The sequence below is a fragment of the Equus przewalskii genome, chromosome 12 (assembly GCF_037783145.1).
Source record: "Equus przewalskii isolate Varuska chromosome 12, EquPr2, whole genome shotgun sequence".
NCBI lineage: Eukaryota > Metazoa > Chordata > Mammalia > Perissodactyla > Equidae > Equus > Equus przewalskii.
Genome location: NC_091842.1, coordinates 6,137,993 through 6,158,367, shown reverse-complemented (window position 1 = coordinate 6,158,367; position 20,375 = coordinate 6,137,993). Strand labels below are relative to the sequence as shown.

Sequence of the window (20,375 nt, the reverse complement as noted above, 5' to 3'; positions counted from 1 at the left end):
AACAGAACCGGTCCTTCAACACCCAGAGCCTGAGAACTCCTGAAGCAGAGCGAGGAGCCATTCCAGGCAGGGGGAATGGCATGGACGACCATGGAAGGAGCAGAGACAAGCACCGCGTGGAGACTCGACAAGACAGCTAAGAGCAGAGAGCAAGAGATGAAGTAGGGAGGGGAGGCTGGGCCTCGGGAAACAACACCATGGAGACGAAGACAGCGACGAATGTGACCACAAACCGTCTCTCCGTTTTACATGCAGTGTCCAAAGGTATTCAGCCCCCATTTCTCATGAAAAACAAAGGGCCAAAAGACTAAATTGGGTGTATTTTATAGATAAAAACTTGGTAACAATTTTCAAGTTAATACAGCGCCCATTCCTGAAATACCAATGATCTCCATCAATGCAGTAAATGGAAAATCAGAAAACAAAAGCCAAAAATCCATCAGCCAAACTCAGCTCCTCCAAAACACACCCTCCTGCCGAGGTTCTGCAGCACCCTGAAAAAGTCAGATAACCACCTCCTCTGCCCACTCACCACACTGCTGGGCAACGGCCACCATGGTGTAGTGGCGAATCAAGCTGGCTACGAAGGGCAGGGCACTGGGCCGGAGGTCCTTAATGACAGCGGACATGAAGGCCCCGGTCAGGGCCTGCTCAAACGTCTTCCGAGCTGGAGTGTCTTGTGCTTTGTAGCGATGTGATATGATGACATTAGGTATGGTCTTTTCTGTAAAGCTGAAAAATAAAAGTTAAATTGATCAGCATGACACTTCAGTCCTGAGCTGATGATTCCACTATGACTTATTTTTTTATTTTCAACCTGCCCACTTTCTTCTTGTTCAGAAGGGCCTGAATGAGTTAATTTTTACGCTTTATTTTCAGCAACACCTGGAATCAAACACGATGAAATCCATTTGGACATTTACAGCCAGTGGTTTGAGATACCAATACGTTCTACCTAACGTGAGCACAGGCAGGACTCAGGTAAATTATAAAAGGTGGCACATTCAATATCGCCATAATTATTTTCTATTTTAAGAAAGCTGATGTTTGATTTTGATTTTTTATAATGAAATAAGCCAAATTCTAACGAGAAAATCAATGATCAAATAGGGATGAAAAAAGCTATTACTTAAAGACAGTCATATGCCTGTTATTCATTAAAAAATCACAGGAGTGCAGAATCCAATGGATTGTGGATCTACTGATGAAGCATTTACTGCCCATTATACGAGATTAACTAAAACCCAAGAAGGCAGAGGCAGGGAAGCACACACCAAACACAAGGATAAGAAACTCATCATTATTTAAAAAATTATTAGTTTCTTCCAACCTTGAATAGCTCCAGATAACAGAAATTTCGATGACCAGGAATCCACCTCTTTCTAATTTTTGCCCTCTAACTCTCCGGTTCTCCCTTTGATGCTAACAAAGTACATGGAGCCCCTTCACTTCCACATGGGACATCTTCAGCCGGAGCAGAGCGCTCATCTCCCCACTCCACACCGGAAAACCTCAGCTCTTTTCCAGTGTGTAACACCACTCTTTAAAATGCCACTAGGGTCGACGTGCCCACAACAGATACCTGATTCCCACTGCCCCCAAGCCTGCTCTTCCCCAATGTTCCTGACAACTCAGTGAGTGGCATCTTTGGCTGAAGCCAAGAAGACCGGCGGCCAGCCAGAGTCAGTCAGATCCCTTCGCCCACCTGCTCTAACACTCAGAGCAGAATCTGAAGTCTTCAGCGTGTCCTCCCCCTCCCTCTCCCCCCGTGCGCTCCAGCATCACTGGTCTCCTGTGGTGCCCACCGGGAAGGAGCACCTTGTGCTCTTGCCCTTGCGTTCGTTCCCCGAGCCTGGGATGAGCTTCCTCTGGACGTTTTCACAATTTCCTCCTTCAAAATGCATGGTGATCCCTGTTCAGTGTCACCTACTTGGAGAGGACTTCTCCGACCACGCTATTTTTTAAATGCCCCTTTCAGGCCCTATCCCCTTAGCCCGATACACGTAATAGCACTTGTCACTACCTCAAACACTAGACATTTGTTCCTTTCTGCTTGTTGTCCGCCCTCCCTAATAGAATGCGAGTTCCTTGAAGGCAAGGACGCAGTCTTGTACACAAACCTGGAATAGTGCCCAGGAGTAGAAGATCCTCAATCTATGACAGCAGCGACAATGCAGAGAGATGAGAAAGGACGAACTTATAGTACATGCATACTGAATACACAGAGGGTAAAAGGATGAAAGTGGACCCCTACTCCACGCCATTCACAAAAATCAATCCCAGAGAGGTTAAAGATCAAAATGTGAAAGACTAGAACTGTACAGCTTTTAAGAGTATCCAAGAGGGTATCTTGTGGGATGTAGGAAATCATTTCTTACAAATTATATATAAAAAGCACAAAAGGAAAATATGTCCACGGGATTACAGTAAAACCACGAGGTTTCGTTTATCAAAAAATCCTGCTGAAAGGTTCAGAAACGACACCCCAGTAGCCATAAGCACATCTGGCAGAGAGACCTTGGTCTCTAAACTGTCATTTCTTCAGAAGCCCTCACTCCTTTCACAGGGAATGGTGATTCCAAGGCTGGGGGAGAGAAGGCACAAGGTGAGCCAGAAACATTTTGTTGAGTTCCAAAGGGCACTCAAAAACAGAGGGGGACACGTCACAAGAACACAGGAGTCAGCCTGGAGGGGCTCTGACTAAATCTGGACAATTTGGTCATTAAAATAAATAATAGATTGTCATTCATTAAATAAAATAAGAATCCATGAGTCCATACTACTATAAACAGATATTAGAGAAGGAAAAGCTCTACTTACTTTACAAACAACGGAAATGGAGTTAGAAAATCACCATTTTATCTCCATACAATAGAATATTATTCAGCAATAAAAAGGAGCAAACTACTGACAAATTTTACATAATGGAACAGTCTCAACAGGATTACGCGAGGTGGAAGAAGCAAGACATAAGAGATCACATATTGTATACGTCCATTCATAGGAAATGTCCAAAAATGGTAAATTTATGGGACAGAAAGTAGACCAATGTTGCCTGGGGCTGGGAATGGGGATTAAGTGCAAATGGACATGAGGGCTCTTACTGGGGGATGAAAATGTCCTAAATCTGATTTATATTTGCAACACTCTGTAGGTTACTAGAAATCATTAAATTGTACGCTTGAAGTAGATGAACTGTGGATCTGTAAAGTATACCTCAATAAAGTTGTTAAAACAAAAAAAGGAAAACCACCATTTTGGAATCATCATACAGATATCACTTCAGCTGGGGCCCATTTACATTTGACCACATACTATTTTCTTTACTCTTGATTCCTTCTCCCATCTCAGGACTTCAATTGGGGAGTTTTCATTCTACCTGAATGAGATCTGCTCGTGGGAGATTTCTGTTTTTACCTGAAAACATCTTGATTTCACCCTCATTCCTGAGTCATGTTCTCAGTAGACATGATTCGCGGTTGGCAGTTATCTTCTTTCATACTGAAGATTTATTCCACTGTCCAGTGGCTTCACACCTGCCAATCTATCACTCATTTGAGGGTAATCTATCTTTCTGTCCTGTCAGCTCTTAAGATTTTCTCTTTATTTCTGTTTTACAGTTGTTTCATTATGATGTACCTATGTGTGGATTTCTTTTTATTTATCCTGCTTTAGATTCACCGACCATCTTGAGTCTGTGCATTGTTTTTTTTTTTTTTTAAGATTTTATAATTTTTTTTTTTCCTTTTTCTCCCCAAAGCCCCCCGGTACATAGTTGTATATTCTTAGTTGTGGGTCCTTCTAGTTGTGGCATGTGGGACGCCGCCTCAGCGTGGTTTGATGAGCAGTGACATGTCCGTGCCCAGGATTCGAACCAACGAAACACTGGGCCGCCTGCAGCGGAGCACGCGAACTCAACCACTCAGCCACAGGGCCAGCCCCTGTGCATTGTTTCTTTAAAAATTTTTTCATCAGTTCTGGGAAATTCCCAGCCATTATGTCAAGTATTATCTCTTGTCTCTCTTTCCATTCTCCTTGTGGGTCTTCAAGCAAACTGTGCTACTTTACTCTATTCTTCATGTCTCTTAGCTCTTTCTTTTGAATTTTCCATCTTTTTCTCTCTCTCTATGCTTTCTGGGTAATTTCTTTTGACTTATTTCTCATCTAAAGATTCTCTTTGAGCTTTTTGTTTTTTAATCTGCTTGGGAAAGTTTTACAGGTTTCTATTTCTTGGAGTATTCTCAAGTTTGCCTTTCACTTATTTTAACACAGCGAGCACAGTTATAACCCAGTTGTGGTGATCCTAGCATGTGACGTCTGTGCAGATCTATTTCTGCCTTCTCTTGATCCTGCAGGCTCTGACTCCAGCTGCCTTATTTCCTGCGCACTTGGCTATCTCAACTGCTCTCTCTTCCACGCTCTGTTAAACACCTCAGCACCTACTCTGTACTCAGCTTCATTTGCGATGCTGTGAGAAACGTGAAAACATAAAGGAAAAGCCTCTTCCCTGAAACTTACAACACAGAAAGATGACATACACACATTATCGCAAAAGATCATTATATAAAAGTCTCAGCCTTAAGGGACAAGAGCAAAACATCGGGCCAGCCCCAGTGGCCTAGTGGTTATTTTGGTGTGCTCCACTTTGGCGGCCCAGGTTCAGTTCCCAGGCATGGCCCTACACCACTCATCTGTTAGTGGCCACGCTGTGGCAGCAGCTCACATAAAAAGAAAAAAAGAAGAAGGTTAGCAACAGCAGTTAGCTCAGGGAGAATCTTCCTCAGCAAAAAAAAAAAAAAAAAAAAGGAGCAAAACACAAATATCACATGACAAATATTTGGAGAATGGCAGGATCACTACGGACTGGAAAAGCAAAACAGCCATGGAATGCCCATCATGTGCCAGGTGCTGTGGATACAATAGTGTGCAAAAGAGAGAGACAAGGACGTGACCCTTGTTTCTTGAAGCTTATACCCAAACGGAGGAGGCAACAATCAAGGTAGACTACAACTGAGATCAGTGCTAATTCTCAGGCTCCCTAGTTCTCCTTTCCATTTTCTCTAAAAGCCAAGAAGCATTACTAGGCAAATAGCATGTCATTTTCCTGACTTAAGGCAGATACTCATAACACTAAGGAATCTGGGCGGTCCTCTCCACCCCCATTCCTGAAGCAGGATGCATCTGGGGCAGAGGATTCACGTGCCCACATACTTAGGGTGTGCAAGGAGCTGGTAGAGCGCGTGCTTATTGTCCTCTAGACTCATCATCGCCACGAGGAAGCACTTGATCACCTCCCACGCCTGCCTCCGGTAGTAGGGCTCCGTGTTGGCGCTCTTCAGGCAGTCCAGAGCAGTTTCAATGGCCTACAGCAAAGAAACAGAAAGACTATAGTTTGTGCTGAATTACGTGGTTTTGGAAAGCTTTCACTGAAAGCATTTGCAGCACCCGAAAGAATCTTAACGCATATTTTCTCTTGAAGAGAGCACAGTGGGCCTACACAGACTAACAGATAGTCACCAAATGAAACCTCCGGAGAAAGCAATAGAAGTATTGTGAAATAAGGAACTGCGTCGTGCAAATTAAAATGTAACATGGAGTTTACCAACTTCATGCTTCAATAGCCAATGGGAAATTCCAGAAATTACGTGACCCCAGAAGCCACTTGTGACAGATTTGCTGGATTAAACTAGATACTGAATCATCCACACACACTTATCAAGTCCTCTGAAAAGAATAACAAACTTGATGCAGACCACAGACTTTCCAGTGTCTAAATTCAAAGCTAAAAGATGGCCTTCCTAAGCTTTCATTAAATTCTCTAACAGATAAAAGGGTTTACTTCATTTTTTCAGAAAACCTACAAAGCTACACACACATTTTATCCTATTCAATTAGGTTAACCAGGAAGGTGGGGGGAGGCACTTCACACAAAAAAATCATTTGAAGCCTTTAACAGCTACGATCTTCACCTTAAATGATAATTACACACAGAAAAATCAAAGAACTAATCTGTGTTAAAGATTAAAGATTTATCCAGGTTCTGTGTGAGGAACCAGAGAAGGGCCTACAGGAACGGAGGACCGGTCTCCAGCACACACAGTCGCTCAGAGCGACAAGGGCCCCTCACTCCATCACCCGCAGCTTCCGTGTCTGAGTTCTTCCAGGGTACTGCAGAACTGGCCTTTCTCCCACTCACTGCCTCTGATCTCGTCACAGGTAATAGATCACGCATGGGTATAATTTTAGAAGTGTTATTTTTAAGAATCTGTGTAACCCACGAGCCAGTTACCTGCCCAAAAGAATAAGATTGTAAAGTATGCCAAAAGCAGAATTGTTGTAATGGAAATCCACCAGCACTTGGCCATGCTGACCATTCCCTTCCCCTAGTCGGCCCCTTTAGCCCCGTGGGGTGTGCCACAGCCCCAGGACGCTGCCTGCTGGGAAACGGTCCAGGAGGACTGTGGAAGCCTATATTCAAATCTCGGTTTCTTCAGAGCTTTAGCTGCTTTGGGGAGAATCGACTTCTAAAGGGAATTTCTTGCTCTGCTTCATCTATGCAGAGGGCAAGGAAAAGTCAGATGCCTTAGTTATCACTCTGACACCGGCCCTGCGCTGATGGGGCTAAAGCAAGTAAAAGCCTAATGACAGGAAATCACCTAAAACGTGGGAACGTGCTATAGACAGGACGTTCGCTATAGGAACCTTCAACGTAAAGACAGAGAGAACTATTTTCCTATGAGGAAACTGGTGTGTACCTGGCGACTCTTTTGATAAACGGTTGGGTGAGAAGCTGAGATTGCACCTCATCCTTGAGGCCTGGAGAGGGCTCTATGGGGCGGGGCTGGGGGAGGGTCGGGGACAGTGCATGTGCTTGAGGACATGGGGGGAGAGGGGGATTGAGAGATGACGACAGAAAACAACTCCAGAGTGACCGTTACCCATGACGTGTGTCCTTCCTCCCAAATGTTTAGTCAAGTCAAGTTAAAGTCAAAGAAACCACTACTGTGGGTAAACGTCTTATACAGAAAGGTAAGCATGCCGAGTTCTACAACAGGACAGGGTTAGCCTGGGCACAGAGGGGCTCTGAGTCGTTCCAGGCCACAGAACCAGGCCAGAGAACGCTGGAGCTCTGCAAGGAGCTCAGGAATCCCAGCTGGCATCCGGCTTACTGAAACCGCTGAGTGACTCAGAAACACGCAAAAGCCTACCATGATTTCCTTTTAAAAAATACCCAATATGTAAGAGCTAGGTAAACGTTGTGAAAAGACGTGGTAACAACAGCTGTGACACAGGTAGAAACAGGCCGGTTATATAAGGGGGAAAGTCGAACGTGACAACGTAGATGACGATTAACTAAAACTACGTGTGTGTGACAAAGCCCCCGGAGGGGCAATAAGGCAAAGGGAACAGTTTCCAATAGGAAAGGCAAAAGTAGGTGAGTGGAACACGCCGCAAGATGCTGGGGGCTCAGCTTGTTTTTTACATTACGAAACTGGAGTTCTAAAGGGCATGTAGAGAAAGGCCGGGGGACTAAGGAGCCAGGAAAGACGGCAGGAGCCGTTTGCATAGAGAACCGGAGAAAAGTAGGGACTCAGGAGCGATGGGAATGAGACAAGAACGAGACTAACTCGGGTCCTAAATGACACCAGTTAAAGCCTGTTGGGCATTAAAACAGACTAAGGTCAAGGGTAGGATCAGCTGGGGTGTCACTTCTTGGTCCATCAGGGAAGAGGGACTGCTCAAGGGTCCCAAGTCCTCAGCAGCAACACCCCTCCCCAGGCTTCCTTGTATCATGAAAGCCCCCTCACCAAACTGCTCCCCAAATAAATCTTGTTCTTCTTTGAGTTAGAAATCCCTTCCCAAGAAAGCACATGTTTTATTTACATATTTTCAAATAGAAATTAACTTTCTTACAAAGAAACTTACAGTATGTTTAAGAAGCTCACAAAGACACCCAAATTTACCTTCTCCATTGGGAGCTGCAGGGAGGCCTTACAATCGGAAAACTCCACCGTAATGCTGGGGCCCTGAACTTCCGTCACGACATAGTGCAGCTTCTGGGACTCCTTTAACATCTTCCTGTTACTGCCGCCAAATTTACCAAGGACACGATAGGCCACATGAGAGATGCTGTCAGCAGGATTGCGCAAGGTGCGCCACAGGGCCTAAGAATCAACAGGCTTCATGAAAATCCTGCCCAGGTAACCCATTCACATGGTTCACAAATCCAATGAAAAAGTTATAAAAGGCTATATGGCGAAAATTCTTCCTCCCGCCTCTGCCCCCCAAACACACAGTTCCCTTTTGTGGGGGAAACCATTATTAGTCTTGTGTATCCTTCCAGAGAAATTGTATGTTTTTACAGAAAATGCATATATAAATATGACTGTCCTTCCATACTCCAGAAATACAAATGGTAGCATATTATAAATACTGCAGAGCTCCAAAGCAAGAAAACAGCAATATATGGTTTGGGCATATATCGTACAAAATGAGATGCAGAGAACCCTGGGGGAAAGGCAATTTGCTGGTCAAGTTCTCTTCCTTGGGTCAGATGGGGAATTCTCAGGTTTTTATTTCTATTACTAGGCTTTATCACTTACACACGTGACACATAAATTATCTCATACATTTCAAATCTGCCATGAGAAAGGATGGTGAAGAGGGAAACGGGGATGATAAAGGGACCTGCATTATGGGAATGACTAAGGGAACACACACCTCGTACTGACAATTAGTATAAGGAACATACACGTTCAATTGTTCCAAAAACTCTGTCAATTTTGCCACATTTTTTCACCTAAAGTATCCTAAGTCCTGAAAATTAACAAAGCTCACTGTTTAAGTCTATTTTCTTGAGTCACTTTGTGTACCAACGCCAGATACTAGTGTCTAGCGACAGTCAACATAATCTTGGAACTTTTCTTTCTTTAAAGCAAACTTCTAACTTCTCTTACGCTCCTGGAGGTCCAAAGACGCTTCTCCTTCATGACTGTCGACTGGCATAGTCTAGGTGTCCTCGCCTCCACGCCTCCACCCGGCCCACCGTGTATCTTCAGGAGAGGGGACTTCTGCTCAATTCCCCAGGAGGGGCCAGCACTGGGAATGAGCACGTCCAACCCCCCAGGCTCACACGTGGACGCAGCTGGTCGATGAGACTGCCACCGGTCTAGCAGGCGGCATTACTGTGCCTCCAAAAGCAAGCAGCAGCCTCCACAACGGTGCCGTTCTCCAGTGAGGCTCTCAGTCAAGCCTCCGAATGACCAGCCAGGAGAGGAGACCTGGAGGCTCCATCCCAACCCCTAGGCCACCTTCTCTGCCTAGATGGAGGCCAAGATCTAAGTTTCAGGACTGGCTGGGAAAGTCACCCAACCTCAGCCTCAAGGTCAAGGTGCAGCCTCCAATCCAGTGTGTGCAGACGCCTGTCTTTAGGAGTTACTGAGTCCCCATCATATAAAGCTGGCATCCTGACCCCTACGTGGGGACAAACACTCTCCCCTAAAGGGAAAATGAGTAAATAACAGGTAGCCTACATCTCTAACAGTTAGCAACCACATTACAAATCAATAGCAGCAGCAGAACATGAAGGAAAAACCTGGCATCCGACATACGAATGCTAATAAACAGAAAATACAAAATGTTTCCAAAACAGCCGTTCCTATCTGCTCCGCTTCCCTCCGCGTGGGCTGGACAGCTGTACCTTCCCTCAGGAATTTGCATCTCTTTACTGTGCAACTCAAGATCTTTCCTGACAAAGGAAGGATCTCCCTGGGAGCAACAGTGGCCATAACACCTGCCTTTGTAAGTCATCAACTTCATGAGAACCTGACACTTGTGAAAGCTCTCTGAAAAAGGGGGCAATACTGCAAAACAAATATCCCTTCAATACTTAAGTCTTTTTTTTTTTTTTTGAGGAAGATTAGCCCTGGGCTAACTACTGCCAATCCTCCTCTTTTTCTGAGGAAGACTGGCCCTGAGCTAACATCCATGCCCATCTTCCTCTACGTTATATGTGGGACGCCTGCCACAGCATGGCTTGCCACGCGATGCCATGTCCGCACCTGGGATCTGAACCAGTGAAGCCGAGGCCACCGAAGCAGAACGTGTGCACTTAACTGCTGCACCACTGGGCCGGCCCAGCCCATATTTCTTTATATTGTTTCATAAGCTAGAAAATTCACAAAGTGAGGTAAAAGCTACACCACTTCATCTTTTTTTGTTGTTTTTGAGGAAGATTAGCTCTGAGCTAATATCCGCCGCCAATCCTCCTCTTTTTGCTGAGCAAGACTGGCCCTGAACTAACATCCGTGCCCATCTTCCTCTACTTTACATGTGGGATGCCTGCCACAGAATGGGGTGCCAAGTGGTGCATAGGTCCATGCTCAGATCAGAACCAGCAAACTCCGGGCAGCCAAAGCAGAGTACGTGATCTTAACTACCATGCCATGGGCCAGCCCTACACCACTTCAGCTTGCAGAAAGCCCACCACTGAGCATGGAGAGCTCAACAGTGGCCCGTCAATTCCAGAAACCACCAGCCTATCATCCTCAATAAAAAGCAGATATGTGAGCCCCTGAAGGCCTCTGCTGGTGCTTATGAGAACGCAGACATACCTGCATGAGCTCTGCGCGCACTGGCTGAATGTGGTCGTAGAGGAAGTCGGGCTGTAGGTTGTCCACACACAACTCCAGAGTCCGCAGGCCCTGGCTGACCAGCGTCTGGGACCCATTGAGAGCAGACACCAAGGGGTCCATCAGCATGGGCAGGTAGGGCAGGAGGGAGCTCAGGCGCACGGGCACCGTGAGGCACAGCTCCACGAAGAGGTCCTTCATGTGCTGCTTGTGCAGGCCACTCTGCAACATGTTCAGGCCTGAAAACACGGGTTGAGGCCGTCAGAGAGGGAAGGTACTGCCCAGACACACGCTCCAGCTAACTGCACAAAACAACTGGTCCCCTTTGATCATAAACATCAACGTGATGACAGGAAAACTGTTTATGCCTCATAATTTACTCTATTAGCTGAATCTATTCTGTAACTGCATCCATGATCCCTTTCTCTGTTGTATTCATAGCGACAAGAGCAGGCCGTATGTAATTATTGTTATAATTTAAGCTATGATTAGTATTATTTAATGTTAATTAGATGAATATTAAGTAATTCATGTTCTACATCAGTCTTTTAAAAATCATGTCACACTATTAATAAGCGTAATCTAAAGACACACACTCCAACATGGTGTGTTCACCTCCAGTATGAGGTTTATAACCTTACATCTTTTTTCAGGCTTCCAGCAGGCCACAGGTGATGTCTATGCTCTAAAATAAACATTTTTCCTAAAATCAACCTTTGTGTTTTATAAACGGAGAGGAGCCTCCTTATAAAGTCAACCTCCCACTCCTCATGAGGGTAACTGAGCATTTACTGAGCTCCTTCCTGAGCCACGTCAGATGAGGAGCTGCGCAGAGAGTGCTCAGAAACGACCTACAAAGAGAAGGCATTGACAGTGGACCCAAACAAGGTGTGTCCTCAGTGGTGCAGGCTGGAGGGCTCGGGGAAGAGAGGAGTCAGCGGGGCAGGCACCACGCAGTAGCGCACCGGATTCAGGATCCAGAGGAGGATGAGGAGGGGAAAAGGCTAAGTTCCCAGAAGGGGATCCCCTTGAACAAAACCAGGTGGGGAGAAACGAGCTTGGGGAGCGCGCAGCAGGAGGAAATCAGACTGCTCAGAGCAGAGGGCTCAGGTCGGGGAGTGACTGGAGAAGAGGGGAGGACAACAGTGCCCGACGACGGCCACCTTAAGCGCCCTCCTGGTAGACTTACGGCCATGTTACATTCAACATATTCAACCATTTCTCCTGGGTATACTATGTTGTAAACGACTTCTCTTTAAGGAATTTATAAAGAAAATGCAGGAGAAGACTCAACCCTTTGCCAAGAGCTCATCCTCACAAGAAAAAAATTCCTAGACGGTGTTTCGAATCAGTTCACACTCATCAACATTCAATGGACTCAGGATCCCCTTTAGCTACGTACCTTGAAAGCATTCCTAATTACTCAGGAATTACAGGATTCTGGTTATGCAAGTGAGCAGCTAAATAAAAATATAAACTTGTAACATAGCTTTGTAACCTGTTTTGTTCCCTTATTCTGATTTTCTGACAATGTAGGGATCCCTGATCTTACTAAACCACTAGAAACCACTTTCTAGCCTTGCTTACCAAATGCTACAAAAATGCAACCAAGTCCTAACCAGGGTAACTAAAACCTGCCACTCCCACTCAACTCTGAGTAGGGAGGAAGAACCCATTTCTTGAAAGTCCCAGAGCCTTTAAAGACAGCAGGACACGGGGCACACACACACACACACACACACACACACACTGCAGGGGAGAGGCACACATGTCCCCTCCCCACGACCCTCACAGGGTACACAAGATGAACCCCAGCACCAAGGGCAGCCAGACCTGTGCATGCATACCGGACTAACAGGCAACCAAATTGACTGCTCTGACCTTGCAGGAGGTTTGGGAGGAGAGGCAAAAACTCCTGATACAGGAGATCGTGGCTGCCTCCCCCAATGGAGCGGAACAGGGCCCGCAGCAGCAGGAAGTAGTTGTAGGGCTCCTTGGCGGTCTGGGCGAGCTCCATGGAGCTGTTCACAATCTTGTGCAGATGAGGCTGCGGGGCGGAGAAAGACAGGTTAACAGGCTCCAAACGAGGGGGCCTCCCTGCAATCGGTCAGGAAGGGGCGGTGATGCTGACCAATTCATTCCAGAGGGAAAAACACAACAAGAACTTGCCAACCTTTATTTGACTCAAATTAATTTCTCTTAAAATACATGTTGGTTTCCACCAGTTTGGCTGTGAAAGAAGCATTTAACAGGCTCCTATCTTACTATGCAGTTGCACGATGCTGGAGACGACCCTCTGCAGCGTGATCTAGAGGGTCTGTGAGCTCTCCAGTTCTTACAACCGGGCACTCCTTCAAGGGACTAAAAGAATCCGGCAAGATGAAAGAACAATCTAAACGCAAAAAGCAACCTAAAGGAACTGAAACTTCACTACCAATCAAATACTATACGGACAAAGCTAGGAAGAGCCTCAAAAGACAGACACTGGAGACTATAAGGTTTTGGAAGACAATCAAAAAATGTGTTTGTATGGGTGATTTAATTAAAAAAAGCGCTTTATTAGCTTATAGTAACTTTACTCAACATTTTAATCCAGATTAGCTTTTTGTTTTGTACTTCAAATCCTGGTTTTGACATGTGACAGGTTAAGTTTGACACGAAATGTTTTGCAGGTATATCTAAAGTAACTGTGGGCTGTAAAATGTTCATATAGGTCACTGACACAGTTACACACTTGTTACTGTGTATGGCATGACATCTTTCTTTTACACAACAAATCAACTATATACACAATTCTCATGACAAAATGTTCTCTGAAATTGTTCCTTAAATAGCTTTCTTGAACAATATTTCCACATCTTATCATTAGGTTTGTCCTATTAGGTGTTATTGTTTTCTGTTTGTTGCCATTCTGTACAGTTGTATCTAATGTTGCCAAAAACGGAATTATTTGAAGACTGTGAATTAAGTGGAGACATTACAATTAAATATTTTATATCTTTAAAAAGAATTCAAGTATTTTCCTTTTATATTAACACAAAAGTAATGTTAAGGTTGTTGGTAACTGATTACTACATAACTGAAAAACACTGAAGAAACCGTCACATAAAAGCACAAATTACTGGTGCTTTATAATAGCCATCTGTACGTTTACTTCAGAAAAAATGGATCCTGTTTACATCCTCAAATTTTCCCCACGGGAAAACCTCTCTTCAGACACAACTGGTGATAATGTTGAACTTTCTACGAGAACTAAAATATTCTGCCACAAGTGGAAGTGAATTTTTACAAGGTTTTTGTTCCACCATCTGCTGCTTTTAGGGGCTAATGTAAGCATGGATAGGTTTTGGCCATTTGCTAGAATCAAATAACTGATGAGATCAAATTACGTGAGATTAGCCATCCATAAAAATGTGTTAGGAGACACACTCCTCCAGGATGATCTTAATAAAGGAATACAAATTGGTGAGAATTCTTGATTTAAAGGGGAAAAACAAGCAGTCCTGAAATGGGATGTTCATGTGTACCGTGGAGAACATGAACACAGAGAAGAAACAAAGTTAACGCTGAAGATGGGTGACGTAACGAGAGCTGTGGCACAGAGAACTGTTTCTCCCAGGGTCTGAGAGGGAAGTGAAGACATATTTTCCTTCTGCATTCTTTTCATCACTCAATTTTTAAAATAAGGATAATGTGCTCCTATTTGACTTGTGTAATCCAGAAAAAGAAACTGAGTTTAAAAAAGAAAATTAGTGTTGGCAATACCATCAACAACACACTGCCCACCAAAAAGTCTGAAGTTTTCCTTTTAATCACCAGATGAATTAAGCTCTGCTTGGAAACACATGAAATATTTCTCACACTTGGCCCTTATTTGTTGCAAATATTTATTAATTCAAAGAGCACTTTACAAATATACAGAATCACTCCGGTTTCTGTTGAAAAGTGAAAACAAGAATTAAAAAACAACAACCAACCCTGAAAACAAAGTACTACTCGCCCCCAGATGAGTTTACCTTCAACATTTGTTCGTTTTCGGCTGCAAAGAGGGAGACGGAGCCAAAGACCAACTTGAACAGCTTGAGGTACAGGTTGGAGAGCTCCACGTTGGAGCCCATTTCCGGCAGGCGATCAAGGAGATACTCCACCAGGATCGTGGCAAACAGGGCCGAGGTAGTAGGATTTGCCAAGAAGGAATTGGCAACAATCTACCAAAAGAAGAAACACACGAGACAAATATAATCCCTTTCCCAAAGCAGCTTTGCGAGAAAGTAATGCTTTCCAAAAACACAAAATCAAGCCTGTATCAGACACTCCAAGAAATTAATTACCCACCAGAGGAAAACAAGGAAATAGATTTCTCGAGCACTGAGTGGAGCAGTTTACTTCTAGCACTTAATCTCTCATTTTATTCTCACCATCAAACACCAAGAGCCCACATCTAACACTAAGTTCATTTCTTCTATGAAAGGAACTGGGCCACAGCAGCTTAACCTTCAGGAAAAAATTTTTTAATGTTAAGGCCTAATATTCTCTAGATTTTGCTCTACAAGCACATCTTTAGGCACATTATTTAGAAAATTCTCAAAATATAATGGAATACCAAGTATCGACACATGAAGATTAGCTAAGGCTGGAAGAATGTGAGAGAGGAGTTTCATACCTGAAGAGCGTAATTTTTTGAGATTCTTTCCACCATATAAGGGACTGTAGTCTGAAAGATTTCTTTGAACGTTAAGGGATTCATCATTGTGAACACACCAGCAAAGTGTTCCAACACCTCCTTCTCCTCCTTCATTCTAACGGTCTGGCAGTTTGCCACGCGAATGTACGTTTGTCCATTTCCCGCTATCTGGACCTAGCAGAGGAAACACCCATGGGCATTGAAACAGAATGGCCCAAATACATTCCGTTACAGAACCAGATCAGCTGCATACTTTAAAAAAGCACTTGAATTAGACAATAAAGGGCCCCCCAAAACCTTTTACACTCTCTATTCTCACCTTAATTTTGGAAAATAATTTTTAAAAACCCAAAACTTTGTCAAGTTGTTCCAAATACGAACGAATTTAGTCAACTCAAATCTTGTTTCTATTACATTCCATTACACCAACTCCCCCTCAAAATACACACACTGACACTTATAAATAAGAATTTTCACCATAAATGCAAGGCTATGCTACAGGACAAAAGCAAACCCGGGTATACGGGTACTGTAGACCATGCAAATAGTAACACACCCCCGAGGCCCCTTTCATCACTAGCGTCTCTATTTCTAAGAGGCGTTTCCCACAATCAGGAGCCTGGTTCGACGGCACTTCCTTACCTGATAAATATCTAAAGCCTGCATTGCATATTTCACAAGTTTTATGTAAATCTGTGTCTCTTTGGGCTGTAACTGCTTGTTGGGAATGAACTGAGCTTCTGGAAAAGAGATGGCATAATAAGTTAAGGTGGATAACCCCACTGTGGGAAACACCATCTAAATCACTCAGGATTGGAATTACCACCAGGTGCTTTGCACGACGTTATGCCCCACGTGATTGTCTTGACGCCACAAACCAGGGTTTTCACCAAACTTCGGCAATCCGTGACTTGGAAAGTCTGCTTGTCCTCCTTGTCCTTTTCTCCTTGCTTCTCAAAGGGAGGCACAGGGGCTGGGGTCACAGGGGTGGCGGGCGTGGGGGGTGGGGGCGGGGCAGGGGCGGGGGTGGGGGCTGGGGAGGGGGCAGGGCCTGCAGCTGCAGGGGCAGCAGGCACCCCAGGCAGGGCTGCTTCCACGGCTCCGAGTTCTGACTGAGGCTTGCACTTCTTAAAAATGGCTGAGAGCTGGTACCGAGCAATGGTGTGGAATTTGAGAACAAAAACCTAACAGGAAAACAAGGCAGAGGGGGAAGACAAAAATCATTCCTCTTCAATTTGCCAAGAACTCTTTCAGAAGACAGAAGAAACTCCAGAAAATCACCTGCTGAAGTCATTCTGCTTCGTATAAAGGAAAAGAAATGTGCTGTTTTCCCATGGTAACTATAGCAGTGTCACTATCTCCATCGCACCTGTGAAGAACTCGGCTCCGGAGAGCCAGTGCCGGGCCTGATAAGCAGGGCCTGGATGCCACCCAGGCCTGCTGGACTTGTAACCCCACTATCCACCCTATTGCCCACTGGCCTCGGGAATTACCCTCTAGCCCTCACCCAGGCACCCACTGGGTCTCTCTCCAGAGATGTTCACAGCTAATTTGCTATACAGAGTTCCAGAAAATATCTCTTCTAATTATTGCCAGGAGCTGGGCTAAGAGCTCTCCTGTGTCGTTTTATTTCTCTCACAACAACCCTATGAGGCAGACACTGTGATGGCCCCTGGCTCGAAAATGAGTGGACCAGCACAGAGAAGTTAAGCAACTCGCCCAAGAACACTGGCTACTTAATGGGGCAGCCGGGATTTGAACCCAGGTGGTCTAACCCTGGGATCAAGCTTGGTAATCGGGCAGCCCCATAAACTTGCCAGTACAGACAGCCCTCTGTCAGCAGAGCAGTGCGCGGGATTAAAGAGCGTGGGGTACCTCGAGCATGCGCATCAGGACGTCTCGTCCGTTGCCGCTTTCCTGCTCGCTCTTGGAGCGGATGCAGTCCACCAGGTTCAGCAGGAGCTTGCAGGACATGGTCTGGATGCTGCTGGGCAGGGACTCGTCGTCAATGTTCTTGGCAAAGAGCTGGACGGCGAGGGAGAGGTCACTGAGGGGCAGGTGCTGACGGACGTGGTGCACAAGGTCGGCCAGCGTGCTGTAGGCGAGGGGCCTGTGGGCAGAAACCTCCACTAGTGCACATCTCAACAGTCCCACAGCGCCACGTGTGCAGGCCGCCATTTCCACCACCACCTGCCCCAGGAACACCAACACTGGGGCAGCACGTTTGGGGCACACTTTATATGGTTCCAGTTTCCCCAGCTAAACGACTAAACGGCTCACGTTTTGTCTTGGCACTTAAATCTGTGTTCTCGAAATTCATGCATGTCACAGTTACACTGTCACATATAGTTAATATGAGCAGAAATAATTACCACCTTGATAGTGCACTGAATGGGTTTTGTGGCTCACAGATAAACAGTATATGTCAATTAATACCCTACATATTGTGACCACTTTATAGACACAAGGGCTAGCAAGCGCTCTCACTCACTAAAGGTTTGGACATCTGCCACATGATGGATACTGGGCTAGGCGCCAGGGATGTCACAGTGACCCAAGTAAACAGAGCCACTGTCCTCAGCGAGCTTATTTACAGGAGGGGAAACACACAGGTAAAGAAATAAACTGTGTAAGTTGTAAGTGCTGTGGGAGATGTGAAAAGGAGATTGTGAGAAACACCAGTGGGGGAACCGCTCTTAGATAGGGTGCCAGGAGGCGCCCCCTGAGGTGACACTGACGCTGAGAACTCAGGTACTGTACTAAAAGGGGCCGTGGGGCAAAAAGCTAGGGAAATTTCCAGACGGGGGCAACAGGAAGGACAGAGGCCTGAGTGGGAACTGCCTGGAGTGGCCAAGGAGCTGAGAGGCCAGTGTGCCTGGAGCAGGGTGGGGAGGAGAGAGCCAGATCCCATGGGAGTTGCCCGCCGTGGTCAAGAGTCTGGGTTTTATCTAAGGACAACAGAAAGCCTCTAGAGAGTGTCGAGCAGGAATGACATGATCTAATGTCCAGCTCCTGGCAGGTTCAACCCCAAGTTATATAGAATGTCCTACTTTCTAAGTGTTTTATATAGAAAACACAGTGAACAGTCTGTATCATATTCAAAGTGTTCTGCATATTCCTCAAAAGACCCATCATACCTCCCTTGTTAGAACCAAAAACATTACTAATGTTGATTCGTTCTGCATTGTAAAAGATGATTAAATGTTAATTTTCTCCTTTAGAAGCAATAAACATGACCACAACTATTTATTTTATAAAATGCATAAGAAATAAAGACTAGAAGGAAATACACCAAAATATTTTATCCATGTTGCTTGAGCTCCTTGTGCAGGACCAAAGGTTTTCTTCCTTCTTTCTTCTTGGTAGGTTATCAAATATTCTTTTATAATAAAAAGATGCATTTATTACATAAAAAGCAAAAAAACCCTCATGCTACTCAGATAAAGTTTTACCTACAATTTAAATCAGTACAACTACTCTGACTCCTTCCTTTAAACTAAGGCACAAAAAGCAACCTAAAGCATCTCCAAAAATCCCCACAATTCTACATCCATCAGGAGAGTGAAGCCCCAACAGCCTGTGTGTTGAAACGCCCACCACGTCAAGTGCCAGGAATCGCTGTGCCTTACATTAATCAACCAGATATCAGAAGGTTAAACTCATACCTGAGGGTCTCTCGAGCAGTATATCCTGAACCGATTAGTATGGATTCATCAAACAGCTTGTCCATGCAAGGAATGAACTCTAGAACACAAATATCCATCGCATATATCACCAGATAAACAAAGTGTACATTGAGTTACTCAACAGTACTTTGACGGCAGCCAGTCTGCAGCCAATTAGCAATCCAGATTTGAAAAAGGGTGGAGAGGAGAAGAGAGAAGCATACGTTCTATTTTAGTCTAAGACGCTGGCTTTGCTGGGCCACACAAGCCATCCGCTCTCAAAGATGCAGTGAGGATCACATTCAGTGTCAGAGAATAAACTAAGAAAATGTGAGCTTCGAGTTCCCTGGCAGAGAACTCGCCCCCGACACTTCACCAGAGGCGCATTCCATCACCCTTAAAAGCTGCCACCATCCACCCAAACCCGTCCGGAGAAGGGGGCAGTGTCTCTTAAATGCTCCTTTATCCACTGCCCTGAAGTCATCCGTCCTAAAGACTTTATGGTTAGTCATTATGGAGAAATACATTATGGAGAAATTACAAAGATCTAGGAAATTTTACAGTGCTACATAAGCGCGAGTCGAAGGTTAGGGGTCCCCACACCATGGATGAGGCTGACCAGAAATGTGCAGGGCCTCCTGTGTCCCTCTAATCTGGCAGGTGGAACCATCACCAAACCTCCTCACTGCTCTCTGCAGGCCTGAAGACCTAACCAGGGCAGAAACGGCTGGTCTCCACTCAAGGACACTTCACATTTCTGAGGATGTACAGACAGGCGGCAACCTACATTTTCTAGGCCCCCAGTCCACACTCCCCTTGGGGAATTCTGGCCACAAACATCGAAAGGACCTTTTGATTCTGGAACAAGCCTGACATTATGGCCATTATGGCTTCAGTAAGTCAAATAAAGTATATTCTTCACCAGCAAACAGCAACGGACAGTGGGAGATATAAAAAGCAGTGTGTACACTAGAGAGACACAATGCACATCTCTGGGTAACCCTCAGAGCAAGGCCGCACAGGGAGAAGTGACAAACGAGAGAAGCCACAGGCAGTCTCTCCAAGGTCAGAGTAGGGAATGTGCCTGGACTGTCCTCACGGAAGGAGGCACAGAGGAAAGGTGAAAAGGGCTCAGACACCAAAGCGGGAGGGCAGGCGAGGGAAGGAGTGAAACGTGGGAAGAACTAAGTCATCTGGCACTGCTTTCCAGACCCCCTCTGTCACCTGGAATCCGAACCTCAAGGAAGATGGGGAAATCTGTCAACAGTGTTCTCTTCAGGATTAGCACAAATGGGAAGCCATGTGCTATCATTTCAGATGCCAAAAAAGTAAGGCTAAGGTGAATTTCCATGTGCATGTTTTTGCTAACATTTGGCAACGGTATCGATAGGTAAA

At 45.2% G+C, this 20,375-nt stretch overlaps 1 protein-coding gene across 22 annotated transcripts in view; it reads right to left on the bottom strand.

Annotated features, from left to right (window-relative positions):
- TRRAP (transformation/transcription domain associated protein) overlaps nt 1-20,375 on the bottom strand; it is a 117,345-nt gene that overhangs the window by 76,143 nt on the left and 20,827 nt on the right. For all 22 annotated transcript variants that reach the window (XM_070567449.1, XM_070567458.1, XM_070567455.1 and 19 more), the window contains exons 13-23: nt 18,981-19,059; nt 17,191-17,425; nt 16,139-16,499; nt 15,958-16,055; nt 15,295-15,489; nt 14,648-14,839; nt 12,513-12,678; nt 10,614-10,870; nt 7,965-8,165; nt 5,212-5,363; nt 533-732 (exon numbers count right to left, since the gene is read on the bottom strand). In XM_070567449.1, coding sequence (XP_070423550.1) covers nt 533-732; nt 5,212-5,363; nt 7,965-8,165; nt 10,614-10,870; nt 12,513-12,678; nt 14,648-14,839; nt 15,295-15,489; nt 15,958-16,055; nt 16,139-16,499; nt 17,191-17,425; nt 18,981-19,059 — 2,136 coding nt within the window. The remainder of the gene's footprint in view (nt 1-532; nt 733-5,211; nt 5,364-7,964; nt 8,166-10,613; nt 10,871-12,512; nt 12,679-14,647; nt 14,840-15,294; nt 15,490-15,957; nt 16,056-16,138; nt 16,500-17,190; nt 17,426-18,980; nt 19,060-20,375) is intronic.